General features: G+C 41.8%; 1 protein-coding gene across 10 annotated transcripts in view; it reads right to left on the reverse strand.

Annotated features, from left to right (window-relative positions):
* The window catches only part of auts2a (activator of transcription and developmental regulator AUTS2 a), a 294009-nt gene that overhangs the window by 186353 nt on the left and 85434 nt on the right, over positions 1-22222 (reverse strand). The window contains exon 1 of one of the 10 annotated variants that reach the window (XM_035178498.2): positions 3820-4294. The exons of 8 other annotated variants lie outside the window; for them this stretch is intronic. In XM_035178498.2, the coding sequence (XP_035034389.1) occupies positions 3820-3867 (48 nt within the window). In that variant the 5' untranslated portion in view covers positions 3868-4294. Of the gene's footprint in view, positions 1-3819; positions 4295-22222 lie in introns of those variants that run through there. One more of the 10 variants, XM_035178496.2, reaches the window with a different exon arrangement.

Below are 22222 nucleotides of genomic sequence, written 5' to 3' on the forward strand. Positions count from 1 at the left end.
TGCTACTTGCATACATATGATTACTTATCAGTGACTTATCTGTGCTCATTTGAACAGATTGTTGAGATATTCATTTTATTGGGGCTTTGACTGTATGTTATACAGTCTCTGGACCTCTCTGTCAACTACATATCCTGATTTGTATGTCCAGTGTGTAGGTGCTTTGTGTGTGTGTGTGTGTGTGTGTGTGTGTGTGTGTGTGAGACACTAAAGATACTTTGAACTTTGAGACGCGTATTCCTGCAAAATGAATACTTGTATCTTTGATGGTTTCTGTATTTTTCTTTGTCACTTAGTACTTTTTTAGGGGAGCATTTCTACATTGTCAAACAGGAAGCTACTCATGTAAAGGATTCAGGTAATATTTTAACTGTCAATTGATTGTATAGTGCATGGAGCACATTGGACATTAGACTAAGAATAATACAGAATGTAACCCCAATCTTACATTTGTGCAATAATAATTAGTTACTTTGCAGAAATGCTTCCTCATTGTATCCTCATAAAAAGCAAAGGTCAAATGGCCTAAAATGTAACTGTATCTCTCTGAGTACAGAGAGCGAGTCCAGAGTCACCGGACCAATCACAGGGCACTTAGTCCGTGTTGGGCTGAATTAGTCCAGTGTGAGTCAGGTCGCCGTTCGCCCTCTGTTAGTCCGGTGCCCTAGAGTTGGCCCACTGGGGGGTCCTGGCACTGGCTTAGAGAACAAAAAGCTGCGAGCAGACACTGAGCGGGACTTCAGGGTTGTGTTCTCTTTCCACACGGAGGAATGTAACCCACCTCCAACCTCCCCCTCTAGTCTCGACCTCCCTCCCTCTCATACCCTCTCACTTGAGGACATGAGCCCACACACAGGGGTAGCAATTACCATTTCTCCAGACTGGAATGACCCCGGGTTGTTGACCCAGAAGCCACCATGTTTCATGTCCTGCTCACCCTCTCTCTTCAGAGATCGTCGCAGGTTGGGGGGAGAAAGGAAAGACAGCCACTCACTCAAAGATGGCAGCGCTTGTTTAAGGTCACTCTCTATCCGCATGCTGCTGAGAGCGTGGCTGTCAATCACATGTAATCACACAGAGGCTGGCTGCTCCTGAGGCGAGACAGCTGGGAGCAGGAAAAGCAGACGGCTGCATAAGCCCTTCTTCTCCTCCAAAACAAACTCAGCTTTCACCCCGGACCCCTTTGAGCACTGACACACACATCCTGCTCGTGTGTACACTGTCTGTGAACTGACCAGACAGGCAACGAGGAAAATAAAAAATAGAAAACCCAAGCCACCTTGGAGTGAGGATCAGTGTAGCTAGACTTGAAGCACCAGCTGATCTCACTGTTGAACTTTTCATATTTTTGAACTAGACATACTCTCTGCCTCCGCAACTGTTCCAAGTAGTGGAAATCAGAGATATTTTCTGATTCAATGGGGCTTGTAATGACTCAGCTTGACCTATATGGCTTTATTTCTTCACTCCCCTCTCTTAGAGATCACTGAGATGAAATCAGCCAGACATCTTCTGTCTTTTTCCATTTGACTTCCTACTTTTATCCTCCTGCGTGTTTTTTTATGTAATGTGAAGAGGAAATGTTCTCACTTAACTCTCAGCAAACGTAATGGGACCAGAAGTGAATCGAGGAGAAAGGAGCATGGTATGGAACTCCTTCTTCTACTTTGACACCAGACACTGCTAGCGAACACCCGTGCTGTTGTCATGGTTGCTTTAACTTGTCTCAACTGCTGTGTCTAAGTTTAACCTTTCTTTTTCTTTGAAGGCTCATCTGGTGATTAATATTACCTGGTTCCAGTTATCACCAACAATGCAAACAAATTAGAGCTTTTCATACATACATACATGTCCTTCTTATGGACACATGCTATTTTAAAAGATGATACAAATGTTAATAGCAGTATATTTGTGTCTATCATTTTATGTCAGCTCTTAATGCAGCCAACCTGAAGACACATGGTTGTGAAATAATATTTGTTGATCTGTTAAGAGAAAATCTAGATGATTCTAAAGGACAAAGAGAGCAGCCATCTTCCCACTTTTCAACCTCAAGATGGCTCAAGTACAAAATGGAAGACCAGATGGAAACGGAGCACCTCAGGCACCAACAGATGCTCCCAAGAGGCCACTTGGCGCACACTCACATACCCACCATTAAAAGCCTGATTAAGGCAAAGCCAATCAAACACATGCACACTGTTAATCCATATTTTTGTAGAGCCAAATGTTTGGACTAAAGTGTGAAGTAAAGCATGAACAGTAAACAGAGCTCTGCTTCGCTGTGTTTTATGTAATGAGATAGCTTTATCGATCCTACAGGGCCGACACCTGATGCTTACAGAAGAACTTGATCAGTGTGCGGGGTCACCAGCAAACCGTTAGTCACGACACAAAGAGAGACGAGGCATGAACAACAGCCCTGTTTAACGGCCGGCCGGCTGAATGACTAGCTGGTCGCTGGTGGCTGACGTCTGGCTTATTGACTGTCTCACTGGCTGAATGACTGGTTAACTGACTGAAGGTAATTGCAACTGTAGCTGTTGATGTTAGCGCAGTAGCGGACATTTTGGGAAGGTGCCACAGGCTGGCGTAAAGCTTGGATTCCACAGTAGAGTGCCATCCACACAGAGGAGTGACACTGAGGACGCATGTCCTATCAGATTCAATCGCATTAACAGACAGTGACATCACCAACTGCATTAAAGCCTCAGTACGGTGCTACATCACAGCACAGGGTCCTGCCCTCATCATACATTAAAAGACAAGCTTTTAGTAAATGTACCAAATATTATCCAATCAAAGCCAAAATTCACATTATCTTTACACTAGATTTGTATTTAAATTGAGGACTTCACATACAAACCAGGCAGATTACAATCATCCAGCTTCTTGTGTCACAATACTGTGTAGCCTGTTGATCTGATTACTTTATTGATGTACCAAAACAATACTTTCATTTCAAAACAACACTGTAACACATGTCAATCATAAAACTATTTAATTCTGTTGAATTAAATTACATTAAATTGTTTGACATTCTATAAAAGTTAGGGCATTAGGCATTTTACTTTGCTTTCAACTTCCTGTGTTGCATGACATTATTTAATTGACTCAAGATGAGTCCAGTCAACAGTGTCTAAGCAAGTCCAAGCCAATCCATATGAACCGAAGCATAGCTCAAAAACCAACCAGTGAATTTGGACATTGGCTTAAGTCTTACTGGTATTCTACAGGTAGAAAGTGTCTTATTAATGTGTATAAGAAAAATATATATCTACAATGTTTTGGAGACTACAGAGTCTCACTCTAATACAGACAACAAGGTCACTGGACACAAAAGCATCTATAAAACACATGTTTTGTAGATTAATGGCTTAAGATACATTTGCAAGCATGTTCTCACTGTAACAGGCAAACACTTAAGCGAAGTGTAAGCGTTTGCACAGAACTGTCAAACACCATGAGATATAGGCTGTGTGCATGTGTACTAGTCTGCCTTTCAATGATATTCTGTGTTTACAAGAAAATCTCTGTCAGCAGCCAGGAGTCAATATTCCCCTGGGCTAAATTGCACAGAGAACATTCGAATTTAAACTCTACTTTACCACAGGCCTACAGACACAAGTCCCACTATGAATTTGAAACAACCACTGAAAGACAGATAAAGAACGTCTGGAAAGAGTTTCCATGCACAGCTAAACAATTACATGTTTTCAGGGTCCATCAATATCATATGTTAGATATTTGCAATGCAAGATACTGAGTACACGAGTCATGCCATGGAGGGAAAAAAAAAAGATCTACATATGGACTTACCTTCTCATTGTACTTGAACTTGACATAGAACCAACTGGACTTGATCATCCTTCCCTCCTCTCTCCCTGACTGATTCAGCTTGCTGAGAGAACGTCTACGTTTCCTCCGCAGAGTGCTGTTGACTGTGCAGCGCCGTGACACTAGAATGCTTCTGCTACTTTATCCTGCTGCTCTTTGTGGCTGTTCTTTCCCCTTCTGCCTGTGACTTCAAGCCTCTAAGCCCGCTACCGTTTCTTTCACTCCCTCGTCTTCGTGGTGTAGTGTGGTCTGCAGTGTGCAGCGTGTGTGTGTGTGAATGTGTGCAGCGTGTGTGTGTGTGTGTGTGTGTGTGTGTGTGTGAGAGAGGCTTGGCCGGTTTGGAAGGCTGACAGAAGAGCTCCTCAGATGGGCTTCAGCTGTGTTCAGCGGTGGTGGCAGATGCCAGCAGAGAGAATGTTTCCCTTCTGAGTGGGTAAAGTCTAAAACCTGAAGTACCAGCCTCCCTCACTGCCCTCTCCCTCTCCACTTCTTTCTTCCCCCTGTCTGTGCTCCTTGCTCCCTTCTCTTGTTCCTTTCATTTCCCCCTTTTCTAGCCCTTTATTCACTCGATGTCTCCCCCCAGTGCTGCCCATTGCTCTTTTTGTGCTCCGTTAAGCTCTTTGAGTCAGACCTTGTTTAACCTCCTTCTGTATCTATTTCAATCTTGCCTCTCAGTGCCCTCTGTAAAGTAACATTGCCTGTGTTATTATTTCTACAGACAACAGCCCCTGATCTGAGCCTGACCCCGAAGGCACAGCGTTCTCATGAGCCAAATAAACGCTGACAGCTGGACAAATGTGCCTCCAAAATGCTCAAGTGCAGTCATACCTAGTTCAGATTGAATAGAACTCAAGGCTGGACTATAAATACTACATATTTGTGTATGAGTTTTATATATTCAAAAATGCCAACCACTGGCATTATTATGAATTTGAATCTGTTTGATGCATTCTTGGTGCTCATAAAATAACCCAAATTATAACTTATTATCAAAGTCCGTTATTTGTGTTTTTAAACAAAAGGTTCCCGTTTCCCAATAAAGATGAATTTGAATGCAGTTAGTTTTGTTTTATAAGGACTTCTCCACATTTTCCTGAAACAGCCCATATACCTGGACCTGTCTGTGGTAGGCAGCGCAACAAGCTGGAACATTATTATAAGTTGATGTGGTGAAAATGTTGGCAAACCGTGACCTTTCTACAAACTGAGCAGTCATATACAGGCATTCATTTGCAGGTGTTAATAGTCTCTGAAGTCCAGTGTTCACTCTCTTTCAGCTCTGTCTGGGTCTCCACCAGCCTCTGACATGGCTCCTCAGTTGCCAACTGCTCCACTGTGTTTACCAACTAGTTGCCAACTTTATCTTTCCGTTTGGTGCTGAGTTGGTTGTGTATGATGCAAGAGTTGGGTAACAATTCTCTGTGGATTTGGCACTACACACATGAGTTACATTGTTATAATTAAAGTATGAATCAGAGCAGCTTTACCCAAAATTGCTTTCCTGAGAACCTTGAATATTTATGACTAAATAAGCAACGATACAAAGTGAGGTGAAATGAGTTGAGGGCATTGCATTGCGGTAATTGTTCATATTGTTTTATGACCCAGTCCTAGGTGGTGGTATCATAAAAATGACTCACTGTGGTCTGGTAACAATACACAACTGACAGATGTCATCGGATTTTGATTCAAGTGCACAGGAGCAGGGAAATCAAGTATCTTCAGCAAAGCCTTAACAGATACAAACCAGGGACATGACCACAGACAAAAACAAAGTAATCTCTGGTGAAAAACCTTTGTCGAGTTTGGCTAAAAACTGTATTCATGTCCCTCATTGTAAAGAGTAGATGTTGAAAACAGGTGATTGCTGCATGGCTGATAGGAGCTTCTTGATGATGGTTCTCCAGTGCTACAGATGGTGAAAATCTATTTTTGATTGACAAAGCTTACGTAATAAAGCTATATTTAAAAAAAAACACAAAGCATTATAACACTCAGAGCATTATTAAAGATGCAGAGTTTCACAGTCAGAGCTGTCAAAGCCATTAGTTCAGCATTTGAACATCACCTAAGAACATTCCCTGGTATCTTACTCAGGACATGGTGGTTGTGTTTCCTTTGTGAATCTTGTGATATTATATGATGCAACTGTGACTTGTCACTTGAAATATATCCCCAAAAATCACCTTTATTGTGCATTTAAAATATAACTTTAGCTCTGCCTCTGGCATTAACATACAGGGTAGTTTAATAGAATAGAAAATGTGAGGTTAGTACAACATGTTCATCAATTAAATCAAAAATCTAAACAAAATCTATCAGTACAAACACAGGGTCCCAGTCGGGTGCAGCAAACTTGTTCTGATCAAATCTTATCTTATCAAATAATGTTCTTATGAACTGGAACCTTACAAAGCCAGTCACCTACTGTGGAGGCTTAAGGACTAAAAAGGCCACATCAGCCAGAGCAGAGACTGGGCCACCCAGCCAATGTTTACATTCTGCCCCTCCCCTCGGTGCACAGGGCCCAGATCCCATACACACAACACTGCTGTGTATATAATCCTGTCACCTTTGACTATGGCTTGAGATGTCTGCCAGCTAGAATGGGCTCCTGTATCCCACAGGATTTAGCCTAATTTGGCAGCTCCTGAATATAACTAAGGGAACCTCTCTATCATAGGACAGCAGAGGATTATAAACAAAGCAATCAGACTCACTAGTGCCAATAACTGTATTAGCATCCATGGAAACATAGCCAGGCCTTTACTCTGGGACATAGTTATGTTCCAATAGAAGAAAAGAAAAAGCCAGACAATGTCAAGCACCTTCGATGCTTTCACAACATGAAAGATGTGTGTTCTTGGTTGACTGCATCTTTTTTAATGATCCATGCAATTGTTTAGGATCTGTATGAAGTGATCTCTGGTGTAAACACCTTGGCTTTTAAGTAAAACTGTTTTATCTGATATTTTTAGCTTTTTGTCTTTGTGATATCACAAGCTTATCGGCTGTCAGCATTGGATAGAGAGATCTCGATAAAATAATGGAAGTTGATTTCTGTTAAGGTAGCTGCAGTTTTGGAGCAGTTACAGAAAAATCACAAAGTAAGCTTGCCTATAATGTTCAGAAGAATTGACCAATTTAGCTTTCATTTATTAAAATATTTAATCCGTGGCATAAATATCATTGATGACTAACTCAAAGTAATCAAAACTTGTGTTGTATTTCTAACCACTACAGAATTAGTTATAATAGCTACAAATTGCAGATGAGTCACGTCTGACTATGATGTCATTGAAGCAGCTCTGCTGTGTAGTGACAGGGGATAACTTTAGCTTCACATCTAACAGTTCCTGGCATCTGAATACTGAAGGCCTCAATTCAGAGTTTTAAAGGGGATGAGGCTAAAGCGATGATGTAATGTGTTTTAAAGTGTGGGAGATTTAAACATCTCTGTCCACCAACTGCCTGTCAGTTTCCTGCCAACTACTTAAGAGATTGACATGAAGTGATCACCAAGATCATTTATGAAGAAAGAGACACCTTGTTAGTATCTTATAAACATAAAAGATGCAACTTCTGCTTCACTAAAAAATCCTCATTTTCAGATCTACAACCCACCAGATAAAAGTCATGTACTGATTCTTTTTGTCTTCTCCCCCCATGAGTCTTAAACTCTTCCCTCTACCTTTTAGCATCCTTCACTTTGGATTCTCTTCTCAGAGGCCAACAGTGAAGTTTTGTCAGGAGGGCTTATCTTCAGCAGTTAGTCTAATCAAAAGAAAAACAAACAGCAGGTTTCCTTGTTGGGGGTAGCTTCAGGCTGCTTGTGTTTTGGTGTGTGGGCTGCTGTATGTTGTTTGCTCCACTCTTTCTCCTCCTAACTCTTCTCTTTCTCTCGTCTTCTCACTTTCCACTCTCCTCATGTCACCCACAGGGAGCCTGCAGTGCTATAATGCTAAGTGACAGCCTGCCTGCCTGCTCACTTCCCACACACATGCCTACGCTTGGCCATGTCCCCCATGGCCATCGCAGCGCCTGGATAACAGAGCTGCAGGAGCTCGGGGGCCGAGATCCAACAAAACAGAAACTAGTAGCTCAGGGTCTCATTTCACAACTTGCTGGAGATTATAAGGTTAGCATGAAATCCTTTTGAATGTCTAGTTAGACAATTAAACATAGCGTGAGATTATATCAAAACAATTAACTTCAGGGGCAGCAGAGTGGAATAATGCAAGGTTAAGGAGCATTGTTTCCACATGGCTTTATCAGCAGGCGGTGGGTTCAGAGGAGGAAGAAATTGTTTTTCATGCTCCAGTTCCTGGGCAACTATCGAATGCAATGATATGTCTTATAGGTGCATGTGGTTTGATTATATGTTTCCTTTTGATTTCTCCCCCGGTGTATTCCTCCTTCCCACAGGGGCCAAATAGAGAAGCAGCTTGGAAAGCCTACAGAGGCCCTGGAGCTGCCTGCCCGCACACACATCCTCCTGCCGGAGGCACTGTTTCTCCTGGGGGTTTACACAGACATGAGTATGAGTGTGTGAGAGAGTGTGTGCAGTACGGACATGTCTGTGTCTGCGCACTTGACATCTGTGGCTGCACATGCTCATCCAGGTGTATCCTTGTGCATGACACGAGGGAATGTGAAACCTAGTAAATTTCTGTTTGTATTTGTTTGTCTGTGAGCTCGCAAGCAGCAGACTCCTCTCCCCACCCCACCCCTCTCTCTTCCAGCTACAGCTGCCCAGATGTTCAACCCCTCTGAGCTACAACACCTCAGCCCTGCACCAATTTTCCATGAAACCCACTGGCACGAAATAAGGAGCGAGAGAAAAACACAAAACCCTCCTGCAAAAAACTACCTCTCTACTTCCTTAAACGCTCTTGGAAGTTACTTTAATCTATTAAGCTCTTGGGGGTTAACACAGCTCTGTACTGTTATGTGCAATACAGACTCCTTATATAATCAAATGTGTGAGTGGAAACAAAAGGAAAGACAAGAGGAAAGAATGGAGAGTATCATTTCTGAGTTTATCTCACCTAGGTGTCCTCTAGGACGAGTGAGTAAGGGAAGGAGTTACGACAACCACCTGGCAGATGGTCTTAGAAACTCCTTCTCCTCCTCTGAGAGGCAGTGGCCCGGCATGGCATGACAGAGTGCATGTTTCCTCTCTTCCTCTCCGCAGGCTGTATTGGCCAGCAACACAAAGACCATTTCCTGTTCCCTACACACAGATATTAGAGTTGAAGCCTAGTCTCTCTGATGGGAAGATAATACAGGCCCAAGTCCCATATAGGCCACAGCCAGGAAACCACGTTAGTCTGCTCCCTCCTCCTGCTAATACCGGGGATTATGGCACAAGACTGTTTTGGCCCAAATGACTTCAGCTGTAACGCAGTGAGGGAACTGGTATTAAGGTCCATGAGGTGCAGCAATAACCTCAACTCCTTCTTTTGGGAGGGCTGTGTACCGACTGGCAGCAGAGGAAATGTAAAAGACATTTAATATTTTAAACAAAAACATATGTAGTGTGATTTAATAACAGCTTAATGAAATAATCCACTTCTTCCGCAGTTGCTTACATGGAAAAATCGATAATTGTATCGGTTGCTTTTAACAATTTAAAAAAAATCTACAAGCTTATAATATCAAAGTTATTCTTCCAGAATAGCTAATGAGATATTTCACTGTGACTGACAGATGCCAACCTTTAAGTGGCGCTGCAGGGGAAGTCAGAGGATCACCTAAGTCAGTTGTGTCAGTTTGGGAATTATATGCTTGTCTGTACAAAGTCTCGTGTCAAACTGATAGCTGTAGAAAAATGTCAGTCTGGACCAAAGTGGTCGACCAGCTGACAGTATTATCCCTAGAGTCATAGCGCTAGCACAGCTAAAAAAAGCCTGCTATTCTGTAACAAATGCAGCAGAAACAAGCATCGCATTAAATGCTCTCTGCAACCGACCAAAGGAAATATCAACGTTGCGAGAGAACACTGCAATGTTTCCCATGTCTGTCATCATTATCGACAAGTGAATATCTGTCTCTCTTTCTGAATACACCATCTTAAGATGATACCACAAGTAGGGAAAATACACACAATCTGACTAATGTAATACAATCTACTAAATGTGGCAGCAGTATGTCTGTGTGTCTGTAGTCAGTATGAATGTAAGGGTGCATGTGGGAGCAGTCTATGGGCCTGCTCTGCTAATGGTTTGCTCGTGTAAAAAACGTGTGCAAAATTGATTCCACCCGCAAAAAAACGTGCAAGCTGATTTACGAAAGGTGCGCACTGAGGATTGCGTGCAGAATAACAAGCGCCCTCCATTTAGTACGTTTGCCTTAATGAATGTGCATTATCGGGCGTTTCTACCCGAGTGCATAAAATATTGTGAGGAGTAGATGCAAACACTTTAATTTAGCACACGCAATGTGATTTACAAAGCCTTAAAAAATAATTGCGGTGGTTGTGACTGCGTCTATATTTAGTACGTTTGAAAGGTTGGTGCTAATCGCCACAGCGTTACGCGCAGATGGCTGCAGTTGTTGTGGTGAGGAGGAGACGGCAGGAAGAAGACGGACGGAACGGGTCTTTTCAGAAAGTGAACTGCACCTGCTGCTCAATATTGGTCAGAGGCATCTCTTCCACTGGCCCCCCCCCCACCTGTTTTATTTGGTTTCATTATGAGCTATTTTTTTCTTTTGTTCTTCTTCTTATGTCCTGCCATCTTCTCTTAATTTCATCGGTTGTTCTTTTTGTTTTACCCACAGCATTTACTTTCTCGCAGATACTCTCCCAGATCGCGTTTCTTTGAGTTATATTTATATTTGTTTGCTGTAGCTCAGCAACACGTTTGTTTGCCTCTTCCACTAACACCTTCGATTCCATGGCATTACATTTCCCGTTGCGCTTTAGGTCACTCTGCTCTCAGTAATGCTCCATGGCGAAAACCAGTAATTTTTAGTAGATCACCTGCTAAACGCCCACCAACCAAACGTGCAATGTGTTATAATGCTCATGCAATTTAGCACTGTTTATTTGGGATCTTAGTAGATCAGGCCCTCAATGTCTACATGTATATACGTCTATATGACTCACTGCAAGTGTTAAAAAGCACTCAGCTGGAGAGAGGAAAATATTTTAATACCCATGTAAAGTCGTTGAGCAGAACTGTGTGAAAATGATTAGGTGGAATTTTGGTGAAGTTACATAATTTGCAACACATGTCTGAAATTGCCTCAGTAAATGGTTATAAAATAGGTTTGAGGTTACGTAATCAACAACATTTTGAGAATTTAATTCTTCACTTTCTTGTAATGTCACTGAACTCAATAACATAAGAGATGACAGAATATATTTTGTTCTCTCTTTGCAACTTGAGAAAGCTGTTTTGCATAAACTAAGTGTGTTTACATGTAACCATGACACTACACTAGCCAGCAGATAATTACATGTGGAAGCATTTATGTATAAAAACACTACAACTTGTCAAAACATAGGAATTTACTTCAACTTATTTATAGCTAAATGTCTAAATGTAATTGAGTAAATGAGGCATTATGATCTCAAACCTAAGAGGTCAGCATCATGCGCCTAGTTAAGCGAAAGTGAAATTATAAAAAATAGGTAGACGATATGTGGTTCCGATTTATTTATTTCTCCATCTGCCCCCCCCAATATACAGTCCACAGAAACTCCAGGGGGCCAATGTGAGAACCCAGCAGGAGATCCTCCACAGGTTTTATCACGAGTGAGTGGGGGGTCGATGACGCTTCTAACACACAACGGATGTAAAAATTGAATAAAACAAAGAGAAAACAAAAGCGGAGCCATACACATAGAGGACAACGAAGATGTCAAGAGAGATTTATGGCAATAAGAGCCGAGGCCCGTGTCGGTATGATGTAAACAAAAACACGTTACTTCCTGCCTCTGCCTGCTGCACCACCCTCCACCTGAGTCCTCCGGGAGGATTTGTTGCAGTTGTGAACGCGTCTTAGTGGAGAATTGTAAATGTGTGAAAGGAAATGTCCAGACCAAATTCTCCAAAGTTCATCCGTAGGTCATGTCTGAAAACGGCTTAGGAGGAATAACACAGGGTTCCTGCAGGTCGCAACAAGTTAAATTCAAGACTTTATAGGAATATAACAAATTTGATTTGAGAACTATGTAAAATATGATCGATATGAAGACATTTTCGGGAATAATTATATACCCATTATTCAAGATAATGGGAAGTAGCCAAGTCGCGAACACCCATCAATATACAACTTATCCTGCAAACTACAGGCAGAGACAGTAGGTATCCATTGTCTTTCCCACAGCCAATCCAAGTTGAATGCACTAACTTCTGACTGGGGTGTTTGTAGTTAACGGTTACATGTTGGTCTTTTGTAGTTTTATTACAGTGTGCCAAGAAAGAACTAAAAACCATGCATGCCACTATATATTGTTTTTCTTGCAGGAGTCAATTCAAGCCCACCTCTTTGTGGAATTGTAAAAGGTGGGTTGTCCCCACTACATAAGTCAGCAGGCGGTTTGGACAGGGATCGGGTTGAGCAGGAGACAAATAAGCTCCAGAGGGAACAGGCAAGAGAAACGGGAGGGGAAATGATTCCATGTTCCAATGACTTTCAGATGCATGAACCAATGCCAACTCCATGATGTCTGAGTTCACCTCCTCCTGTCTGAATGCCTTCGCACGCATTCGCCCTCTCCTCCCTTCTACGAGGCATGCAGGCCACAGACCCAGCTGTCCCAGCATTGGTTGGTAGACAGATGAGATGAAAGCAGGAAACAGAGATAAACAGAGACTAATTGCTCACAGAGACTTTGGATGGGTGAGTGGTGGTGGTTGTGGTGGGGGGCTGTTACTTGTTAAGCAAAGGTTCAGAAACAGGATGGCTGGGAGTACACTTGGAGCTTGTCTGCTGCTGGGTCGACTGATCCGAGCCAGGGCCCAGAAATCTTTTGCATGTGCACAGACAACTGGACGACAACACTTCCAAATCATTACCAGAAAAAAACCCCCCGATGATTTAACGAGGAGATTAAAAGGATGAGGAACAGATGAAAATCAAGAGTTACGAGAAAGAGAGTATAGAACCTTCTGGCAGCCAGAGAAACAGCACACAAAGTTGTTTAATCACAACATGGATTTCAAGTTAATATTCTCCTTCCTCTGTAGACTTCAGAACCCTCACAAGATAGCAAAATAGCTCTAATCAGGACGGATAAAGAATACTGAATGCCACAGTACAGATACTAAACCAATTTATGGGAGAAATGATTACATACATGACAGTTTGTCTATCTCATTAACAGAAAATGAAGCATACTTCACGCAAAAAAAGCTTAAAGCCCTATTTCCATTGTAGTCCTCCAGATCTAATACAAAACAAAGTGCTGCCCCTGCTCTGAAAGCGTTTGGCAGCTTGTTCTACCATCAGAGAACCAGCAATGAGAACAGTTTGGACTGTGACCGCCTTGTGTGCAGGGATGACAACACCAGATGATGTTCCTGAGAGGAACAGACAGGCCAAGAAGGAGCACACACCTGTGTGACTGAGTTCAAGTGGATGGGTGCAGACCCAGAAGTTGATCTGTTGGTAGGCAGTGACATGGGCCTTCTTAAACTGACCTTAGGGTTTAAAGGTTTCCCTGTGTCAGAATGGCACTATTCAAGGCAAATGCTGCAACTGGATGAGGTCCTGTTTGACAACTGTATTGATAATGCATGAATTGTTTACAGCTAACTATTAATTTTGACAGTGTGCTTCTGTGTTCTCAACAATTATTTAAGTGGTGATAGTAGAGGTAAACACAACAAGTGAAATTGTCCTACAAATGAATGCATTTTTAAATGTGTATTTTCTGTTTGGCTTTGCAGCTAAATCTGTGATTTTGATATAAACAGATTCATAATTGAAATGAGGTTAGTTAAATACATGAATGTAAGAGATCTTATCTTATTAACAGTTGGTGATGCTAATGATCCACTCGTTTGCCATAGACCACAGCAGAAGAAGGGAAACAACATGGAAATTGTGATAGAACAATTTGGTTACATTCCCTCAGTTTGTTATAGAGATGCAAAAGTATTGCAGTCCACTCAAATAATGGTAATCAGGCAATTATGTAAAAACTGTAACAGGCCTAGCAACAACACGCTCCGCCATGACATTACTGATTTTACTGGTCTTGGATCATGTGGAGCAAACTTTCAAGGGCCCATGAGGTATTCCTTCAGCAATGTGCATTCCAGAGAACACAAATACAGTTCAGGTCTACACACACACGGACAGATACCTTTTCCAGCTAAAATCCTCCACAATGATCTCTGGTGGGAGGACAACATAAACTAAGCCACATGTGTGTTGTCTGGTGTGTTTAGCCAGTTGTGACAAGCTGAGTGGAGACAGGACATGGAGAGTGTGGACCTGGGTGAGCTGCAGCTCAACCACTACACATGTCCACATGAAACACCCGTTAACATCAGTGAGGATCAAGAATCCACTGGACTTTTATCAGACGACTAAAAATGTACTTTGTATTTAACAAAGCCTCATGTTATCATGTTTAGACTCATAACATGAGCTGGCTGCTCCACTATAGTCAACAACCATCATGACCGCTCAAGTCTGTCAAAACATAACAAATGATTATTTTTCATTTGTCTGTCAACTTGATAATTGTTGTCAATTTTAACTACTGCTTACACACTGATTATATGGAACTGTTTTTGCAATTTCAGTCCCCATCCTCAGCAAACAGACCTAAGTTAAAAATGTGCATCTAATAGAATTCAATACTGAACTATGCTGTGCAAAAAGCATCTTGAATTTCATGTATAAAAAAAAAACACAGTGACAAATAATTTTCTCTGAAAGAAAGGCATGTTCATTGCCTTCACTTAAAGTTCAGCCAGACAACTCCCGTTCAAATGTTTATTGCAACAGTAGAACATGTTAGTATTTGGCATCCAGGCTCCGACTTAGTCACTCCCCCGATATGATTACACAGATATGATGGGAGTGATGAGCAAATACTTGTAACCCCCCGTTGGAGCCTACAGGTGGATGCTGGGGTGGTGGAGGGGCTGAAGCAACTGGTAGCAATACTGCAGCAGCAGTGCGAGCAAAGGGGATGATGGGAAATTTCTCTCTGCTTAACTTGACCGCCTCAAAAGGTGGGTGTGTATTATAGATGGTTGTGGAGAGTGAGGTATGTCACATGATGTATGTCACATGATTGGAGCAGCGCAGCTCGAGTTGGCTGCCTGAACTAGCTCGCCGGCGTCGCTCCATACAGGTTTTACATTTACTGTAATGATTTTTTTAGCCTAAAGAATTAAATATTTGTACACTGGCATATGAAACAGGTAAAAAACTGTTGATCCAGAATTGTTAAGGTTGCAAAGTTAGAGCATTACTACACTATGACGTCTTTTTGTCCGAGTCCGATGTCATGAGGAGGTCATTCCTACCATATGACCATAAATATTTTTTAATGTATAAGCATTAGGTTGTGTCTATAGTCCCATAGGTTTCAGATAATTTTTTTTGAACTATGAATGACGTTATTTTGTGATTTCATTTAAATTTCTTCATGATGTCACAGTGAATCATTTTCAGGTTATTTGTATGCGCACACACACACACACACACACACACACACACACACACACACACACACACACACACACACACACACACACACACACACACACACACACACACACACACACACACACACACACACACACACGTATGCGTCTATGTCGGTGCACAGGGTAGTAATTGCTTGAGCATGTCATCTCGCTCTCTTGCTTTTGTAAGTACAGGCAATAAAGTCGATTTTGTGGACCTCTTTGTCTTTTTTTCCTGGCACAGGATAAGACAGCATGGGATAACGACCTTTAAGCTGTTACACTCATGATTCCAGAGTATGGAGAAGACACCTGCTCATTCCACCAACCACAATCCTCACAGGGGCTCTTGGGTGGGAGCGGCCCCATCAAAAACTTTCGAAACATGCCTGAAAAATAGACTGCATCCCATTATCCATGCTCCGTTGCAGCAGCCATTACTGTGGACTGGTGGATGTTGGGCCACATCTCTTTGAGATGGGTGGAGAGTAAAAAGTATTGATTAACCTATGAACTACATGTGTAGAGTTGACAGGGGAAATACATCAGGGGATGAGGGTGTACAGGGAGAGCAAGAGAGAGATAAGTCATATGTGGCCTCTGACTCAGATCGTTGTTGCATCACTTACTTCCACAAAACATCACAACATGCACACACTAACGCATCTATGTGCACTCTGCACGCTCCCTGACACACATTAAACCCTCCCTGCTGCTTGGCTTGTTTCTCTCCACCATTTCTTCTGAGTGTTGTGTGTAAGTGTATTGTATAGCTGCAGGCAAGTCGGTGAAGCAGCCGATACAGCATAAAGGCATCAAAGCAGCCATCTCCACCCCAGCTCTTAGCGGGTCAAGTCAAAGAGAGAGCAGAGAGCCAAAGACACTTCAATCAAGGTTAACGGCAGCTTGGAGGGGAGGGCTATCAAAGTGATCTAAAGCACAGTTAAAAGGAATAAAGGTAGATCCTATTAGAACTGCCATATTGATCGGTGTGAACCTTAGCCTTTGTGCAAAGGCGAATCTGTATTTCAAAAATAATGATGGTTGCTCTTAACCCTTCAGAATATGAGAACAGTGTGCAATTTTATTGCATCACATTGTATCATGGTTCAGGCACAAAGTGGAGCTGGAGACCTGCTGGAAGTCGAACACTGTGTTCAAACATGGACTGCATGAAGTGGTTCTCTGGCTCAAATATCAGAGGTAAGACTGCAAGCTGCAGCATTATAATGGAGGTGGTTTTGTAAAATCTATTTTCTTAACAAAATATAATGACGCACTATGTTTTCAAGTTCAGTTCATCATCAGATGCTACTTGCTGTTGCAAAGAAAAAAACATTCACTTTATGTTATGTAATTAATTAAATCACATTGACACTGACCAAATAGCTGTATATTAACCATTTAGGACCCTTATTCTAAATGTTTTAAGATTTTATATATTTACTCATAATTGTACTTTTTCAACAGGTCAAAAAGTTTCACTCCACTATTCTTTCCCCATTTGGTCTTAACATGATGTGTTAATGGGCTTTGTGATTTAATCTTTTGTCTTTCAAGTTCCACTGCTGTGCAACCAACTGAACTTAGGGGGAAAGTTTCAGAAAATGTCAACATACAACATAGTATAAATAAGTGTTTCTGTCATTGAACAAGGAGTATCTTTATTCAATTACTTAAAATAACATTTGTCTAAACAATTTGACAAATAACTTAATAACTTAAAATATTTTGTTCTTGAACAGATAAATTATTATTATTTATCATGACATTTTAATGAAACTAAATTAAATCTAAAGTTTTGACTCATTTAGCAGCTGGACACACCTTTCTTGTTCTTTCTACAGTGGAAATTATTCATCCCAACACTTTAGCAGGAGTTTAAATCAGGACACTGTGCAACTTTTTCCTAGTAATGCATCTGAAGGTGTAGTAAAGCAGTTTGGTACAGTACCGCTTTTATACAGACAGAGTTTATAGTCGTCAACAAAACCTGTAGCAATTGTTTGTTTGCATCGGAGTATTTATCTTGTCATTACCTCCTGCAGGAAGTACAGAAAACAAACACTGACATGTACATCATTATGGCCATCAGACAGGAAATCAGTGGGCTCATGTTTATATCCACTCATAGACGTGCCTGCCCACCTTAAGCACACATTTTGTTGCTCTAATTGGTGATTAGGTCTATCCAATTGCATCCAGAGGCATTTCCGTCACTGAACACTAATTGTTATTGGAAATCAAAAGATAAGGTTCTCTTCACAAATGAAGAGCTACTGCTCAGATATAACGTGCAGGTGAGGGCTCAGCAATGAAGAATCTGCATATTTCATTTGATGTAAAGCATCTATTCAGACTGCACACTGCACTACACTGTGTCAACTCCAAGACCTCAGCAACTGACAACCCCAAAACTTTTTTTTTGCTCATTATACACAGTTAGTTCTGAAGTGTGACATTCACAGACATGAGATATATGCTTGAGACAGCCTCGGCAACACACACGCCTTCCGCACTAACAAGGCTGTGTCCCCACAAGTCGATCTCTGCAGAGTGGCATATTTTCGTTGGAATAATGCCTTGTTATAGGTTTGTGTAGAGATCCCTGCATAGTTCCAATGTTCCACTGAATAATAAGCTCTACTTATTCTAACTTCATTATGGTCGACCAGTTCACCTGCATCACAGCAAATTGGCTCTCAGACACACAGTAATAAAAGAGCACGAGACACAGAATGTGTGTAGGTGTGTGCATCAGCTTGTTTGTGCCACTGTGCCTATATTAAGTGAAGCACAAAGAAAACTAACATTAGCTTGTGGGGTAAAACCCAGAGGTGTGTGTTTTAATGAAAATGTGGCTCTGTTCTGAGCATGGCCTTTAAAAGTGGAGGGTTGTAGGTACTAGTGTTAAATTACTGTGCATGGCAATTTTCCCTTTCTATATAATAGCTACTCACCAACTAATCAGTCACACTGCCCTCGCTGCCTTTGCCCTGCGGAACTAGAAAATGGCAAAACATCATCCTTGCAAGGCTACACTGCAGCCAAGGAGCAGGAAAAGAAAATTACACAAGATTTAACAATGCCACTGTGAACAGTGCTGGTAAGAGGAGAGCTCTAGTGGTTAAAACCAGCGCACCCTAAGCAAGATTCCTGAAGAAACTGAGTTTCAGACATTCTCTTATGCAAGCAGCAGAGGGTGCCAGCACATCACAGAAATGCTCCAGCATGAGACATATTCTACACAACTCCAAGTCAAGTTTACTCCTCTGAAAATACCAGACAAAGAAAGACAGACAGAGACTGGACCATTGTTGGTGTGCTGTCACTGTGCATTTTCCATTTCTGCTCAGGTTTCAATTATTCCAGCTTTCCTGGCAACCACTGACGGCCGTGGCTGGGAGACAGCATGGTCTAGACATGTTGTGTTTATTCCAGGAAACCCTATAATGACGTTTCACATAGTGACTTAATATTGTAATTCTGCTAGCAGGGGTTTCTAGTTTAGTTGGAACTTTATGTTCAGCTGAAAAAAAAAGAAAGTCGGACTGGCTTTGTCCTTCATACATTTGAGTATTAGAGGATCAAATAGATGCATTTGTGAAAGTTTTGTTTTTGCAGACATGTGGAATGCACTTGCGTGGATGTATTGATTTCTTCAGGAACATTTAACATTTATGTTCCCTCCCTCTGCCAGTGGCAGATGAATCGTGAAGTCTGGGTAAAATCACAGATGGCCATTTCTCTGTTCGTGCCCTGGGGCGACAGGAAAACCAGGCAGAGACTGCCACCTTCTCAGCCCACGGAGGCAAAGACCTGGCACTGTCAAGACGACAGGGAGAGGAAAGAAGAGGATGAAGTCTGGCCTTCCCCGCGGGTTCCTCAGAGAGACCATCTCCATCTGCTCATCTGGGGCAAATCTGACAGTAAACAGATTTCCCAATTTCCTTTTGTGCTCCACTATATGTGAATGTGAGTATGCATCAGGGATATGGCCTGTGTTTTGTTTTTTTTAGAAAACAGGATATCTTCGCATTTGCATTCAGTGTTTGTACAACACTTTACCGCCAACTCATCCAATTCGCTGAACATCCGAAATTGATTGTGTTTGGCAGTGTGAGACCCGGAGGTGTTTTTTTCCCCCTTTTCTAAAGTACATCTAGTTTTTCTGACAGCACATCATAACCTTCTTCTGCAGTTCTCCTGCTTCGTATCCAGTGGCCTGTACGATTAGAGGATCAATACACCTTTTATGCCCTGGATCCCTGCCCATGTCCCAGGTTAAGAGGAGTTTCCAAACAGATCTGGTTAAGACGAAGGCTCCGTCTGATGAAAGAGCAGCAGAGGCAGGCGAGGCTGAGCTCAAGGTCAGGGGACAGTAACTCTTTATCACATTCCCACTTCAGATCTGTCTGAGTTCAAGTGGAAGGTGTTGTGCTGAATTCACAGAGATGGTGGTGTATATGTGATGAGGTGGGGAAAAAAACAAGGTTGTAACTTGCTGCAGGGAGTTTGCATTTGGACTAGATGTAATGCACCGAAATGAAAAGAATGCCCTGTGACTTCATCTGGCAGATGTCGGGCTCTCATAACTCTCTGCATACTAACGGTTTGTTCCACCCCTCCAAGAAAACTGAGCAGCAGACAGAGAAAACAACCGGATCCGGTTCTTTGTCCATCTTCTCTTTTTCCAGCTGCTGTTGCCATGGTGTCATGGTGTTCGCTCAGGAAGGGAATACAGGACAGTCAGTCAATGTGTCTGGGTACATTTATGTTCCCCTGCAGATATGTAAACTCCCCTCATTTCACAAACTCATCTTCATGCTCTAAAAATGTTAGTAACAAGAGCACGTTTCTGATGCTTTTAGTTCAAAATGCAAAGAGGTGCTGTCAATCCGAGAAGTCAAATTCAGGAGTGGGAGCTCACGTCTGTCTGTCAATCCATGATCAAACTCCTCCCACACAGAGGCTTCAGGCTAGATTACCTGCTGGCAGAAGTTATTATGGCTGACTCACAGGCAAGCAAAATCCTGATTCCTGCATTACTGAGTCAGTGTTCACATCAGGGATGTTAGTGAAGGGCTGAGTGGGGCCGAACGGAGCAGAGAGAGGAAGGGGAGGAACGAGCAGAGTGGTTTACTGTGAGTCTCAGGCTGGAATTAGCTTCATCTCCACATCTTCCATAGCTACAACTACAGATTATTCTCAAATCCACCAGTTCTCCGATTACAAGTAGATTTACACACCAAGTTTAAAATAAACTCAGGCTGTCCTGAATCCAAAGTGATCACATTCATAGAGATATCAATCCAATCTTACATGAGGAGGACATATGATCTTATTCCAGACCAGTCCTCATGAAGCAACACTGAGTATCTACCACTACAACAAGCTTGGTTATACAGAACTGTTGTGGAGATAACACGTTGGTTTGGCAGTGTATAGACAGGTTAAGCTGAAGCTGAAATGATTGATTGTGTTTATTACAGTCCTTTTTTTCCTGACGACATTATTTATTGATGGCTATTGGGAGGTAAAGAGGATTTCAACAAATAAGATTTACCGAAATTACCAACTCTAAGTTTCCTAATGAAAATACCACATTTTCAACCAGAGGGAAACTGTTGGTTCTACAATGTTCTCATCTTAGCTTTGCTGCCGTCTGGACTAAATTAGGCCTCTATGTTGCATACAACAGTGATTGTTGCTCAAGCAGATCTTTCCGAGAACTGCTGCTGCTTCTTGCATAGCCTGTGACTCCTTATCGCATTGTATTATTTATTTTATCAGGTGTAATGTCTGGTATTTCACTTTTTCTGAGCCTGAGTACAAGATGTGTATCACTCGCACTTCTGTTTTCTCATACAAACTTTATGCATAACAATTCTCTCGCTGTTTGCTATTTGCAGCTACTGTTCCAGAGTTGATATCTAAATTTGAAGCATCGGCTGCAGAGTGAACCAGACATCTCTCTTGCGCGGATGTTTGCTTTCTCTTCACCCCTATTTATCTATTTATAAGGGCTGTGTTTGTGCACACATGTGTGAGTGTGCGTTTCCCTTATGAGATCTAGTTATGTCAATGAGAAACTGGAGGGATAAAAAGGGATATTTTAAACTGTTCCCATCCGAAAACAACTTGCTTTACACAAACACACTTGCTAAGATGATAGTACAATTTTAGGAACAAGCTAAAATGAAAGCTTTCTGATGGTTGACTTCTGGCTTCATTTGCCACATATTTCTCAGATGTTAGTATTTTTTAGCATCTCTCTATCAGCTCTAACCTGCAGGCAATGGATCCACATCAGCAGCAGAGGGAGGAGGGCAGAGAAGATGACCGATATAGTCACGGATGTCTATTTTCATCATTGAGCTTCACTCAATGTCTCCATGTAAGAAATATTATTTAAGTATATTGACATCCAAACATTTATTTTGAGATATATTGAGTTTATACACTGTAAAATGTTTGCTGATGTACAAATTGTTGTTGTTGCTCAACCAATTTACTCCTGTTCTAAACTGTATTCTCTAAAAATAGGATAAGAGTCCATTAGAGTATCAATAAAGAATGGATAAACTGCATTGTATTGATAAGATAAGATACACATTACATGACTATACGCTGATTAAAGAACCTCCACTGCCTCTTCACACCTTCCTCAACATAAATCCTCCAGAAACTTGGGAATACCCAGCACTCATACATACAACTTGGCATTT

This window comes from Hippoglossus stenolepis, chromosome 15 (assembly GCF_022539355.2).
Source record: "Hippoglossus stenolepis isolate QCI-W04-F060 chromosome 15, HSTE1.2, whole genome shotgun sequence".
In the NCBI taxonomy this organism is placed as follows: domain Eukaryota; kingdom Metazoa; phylum Chordata; class Actinopteri; order Pleuronectiformes; family Pleuronectidae; genus Hippoglossus; species Hippoglossus stenolepis.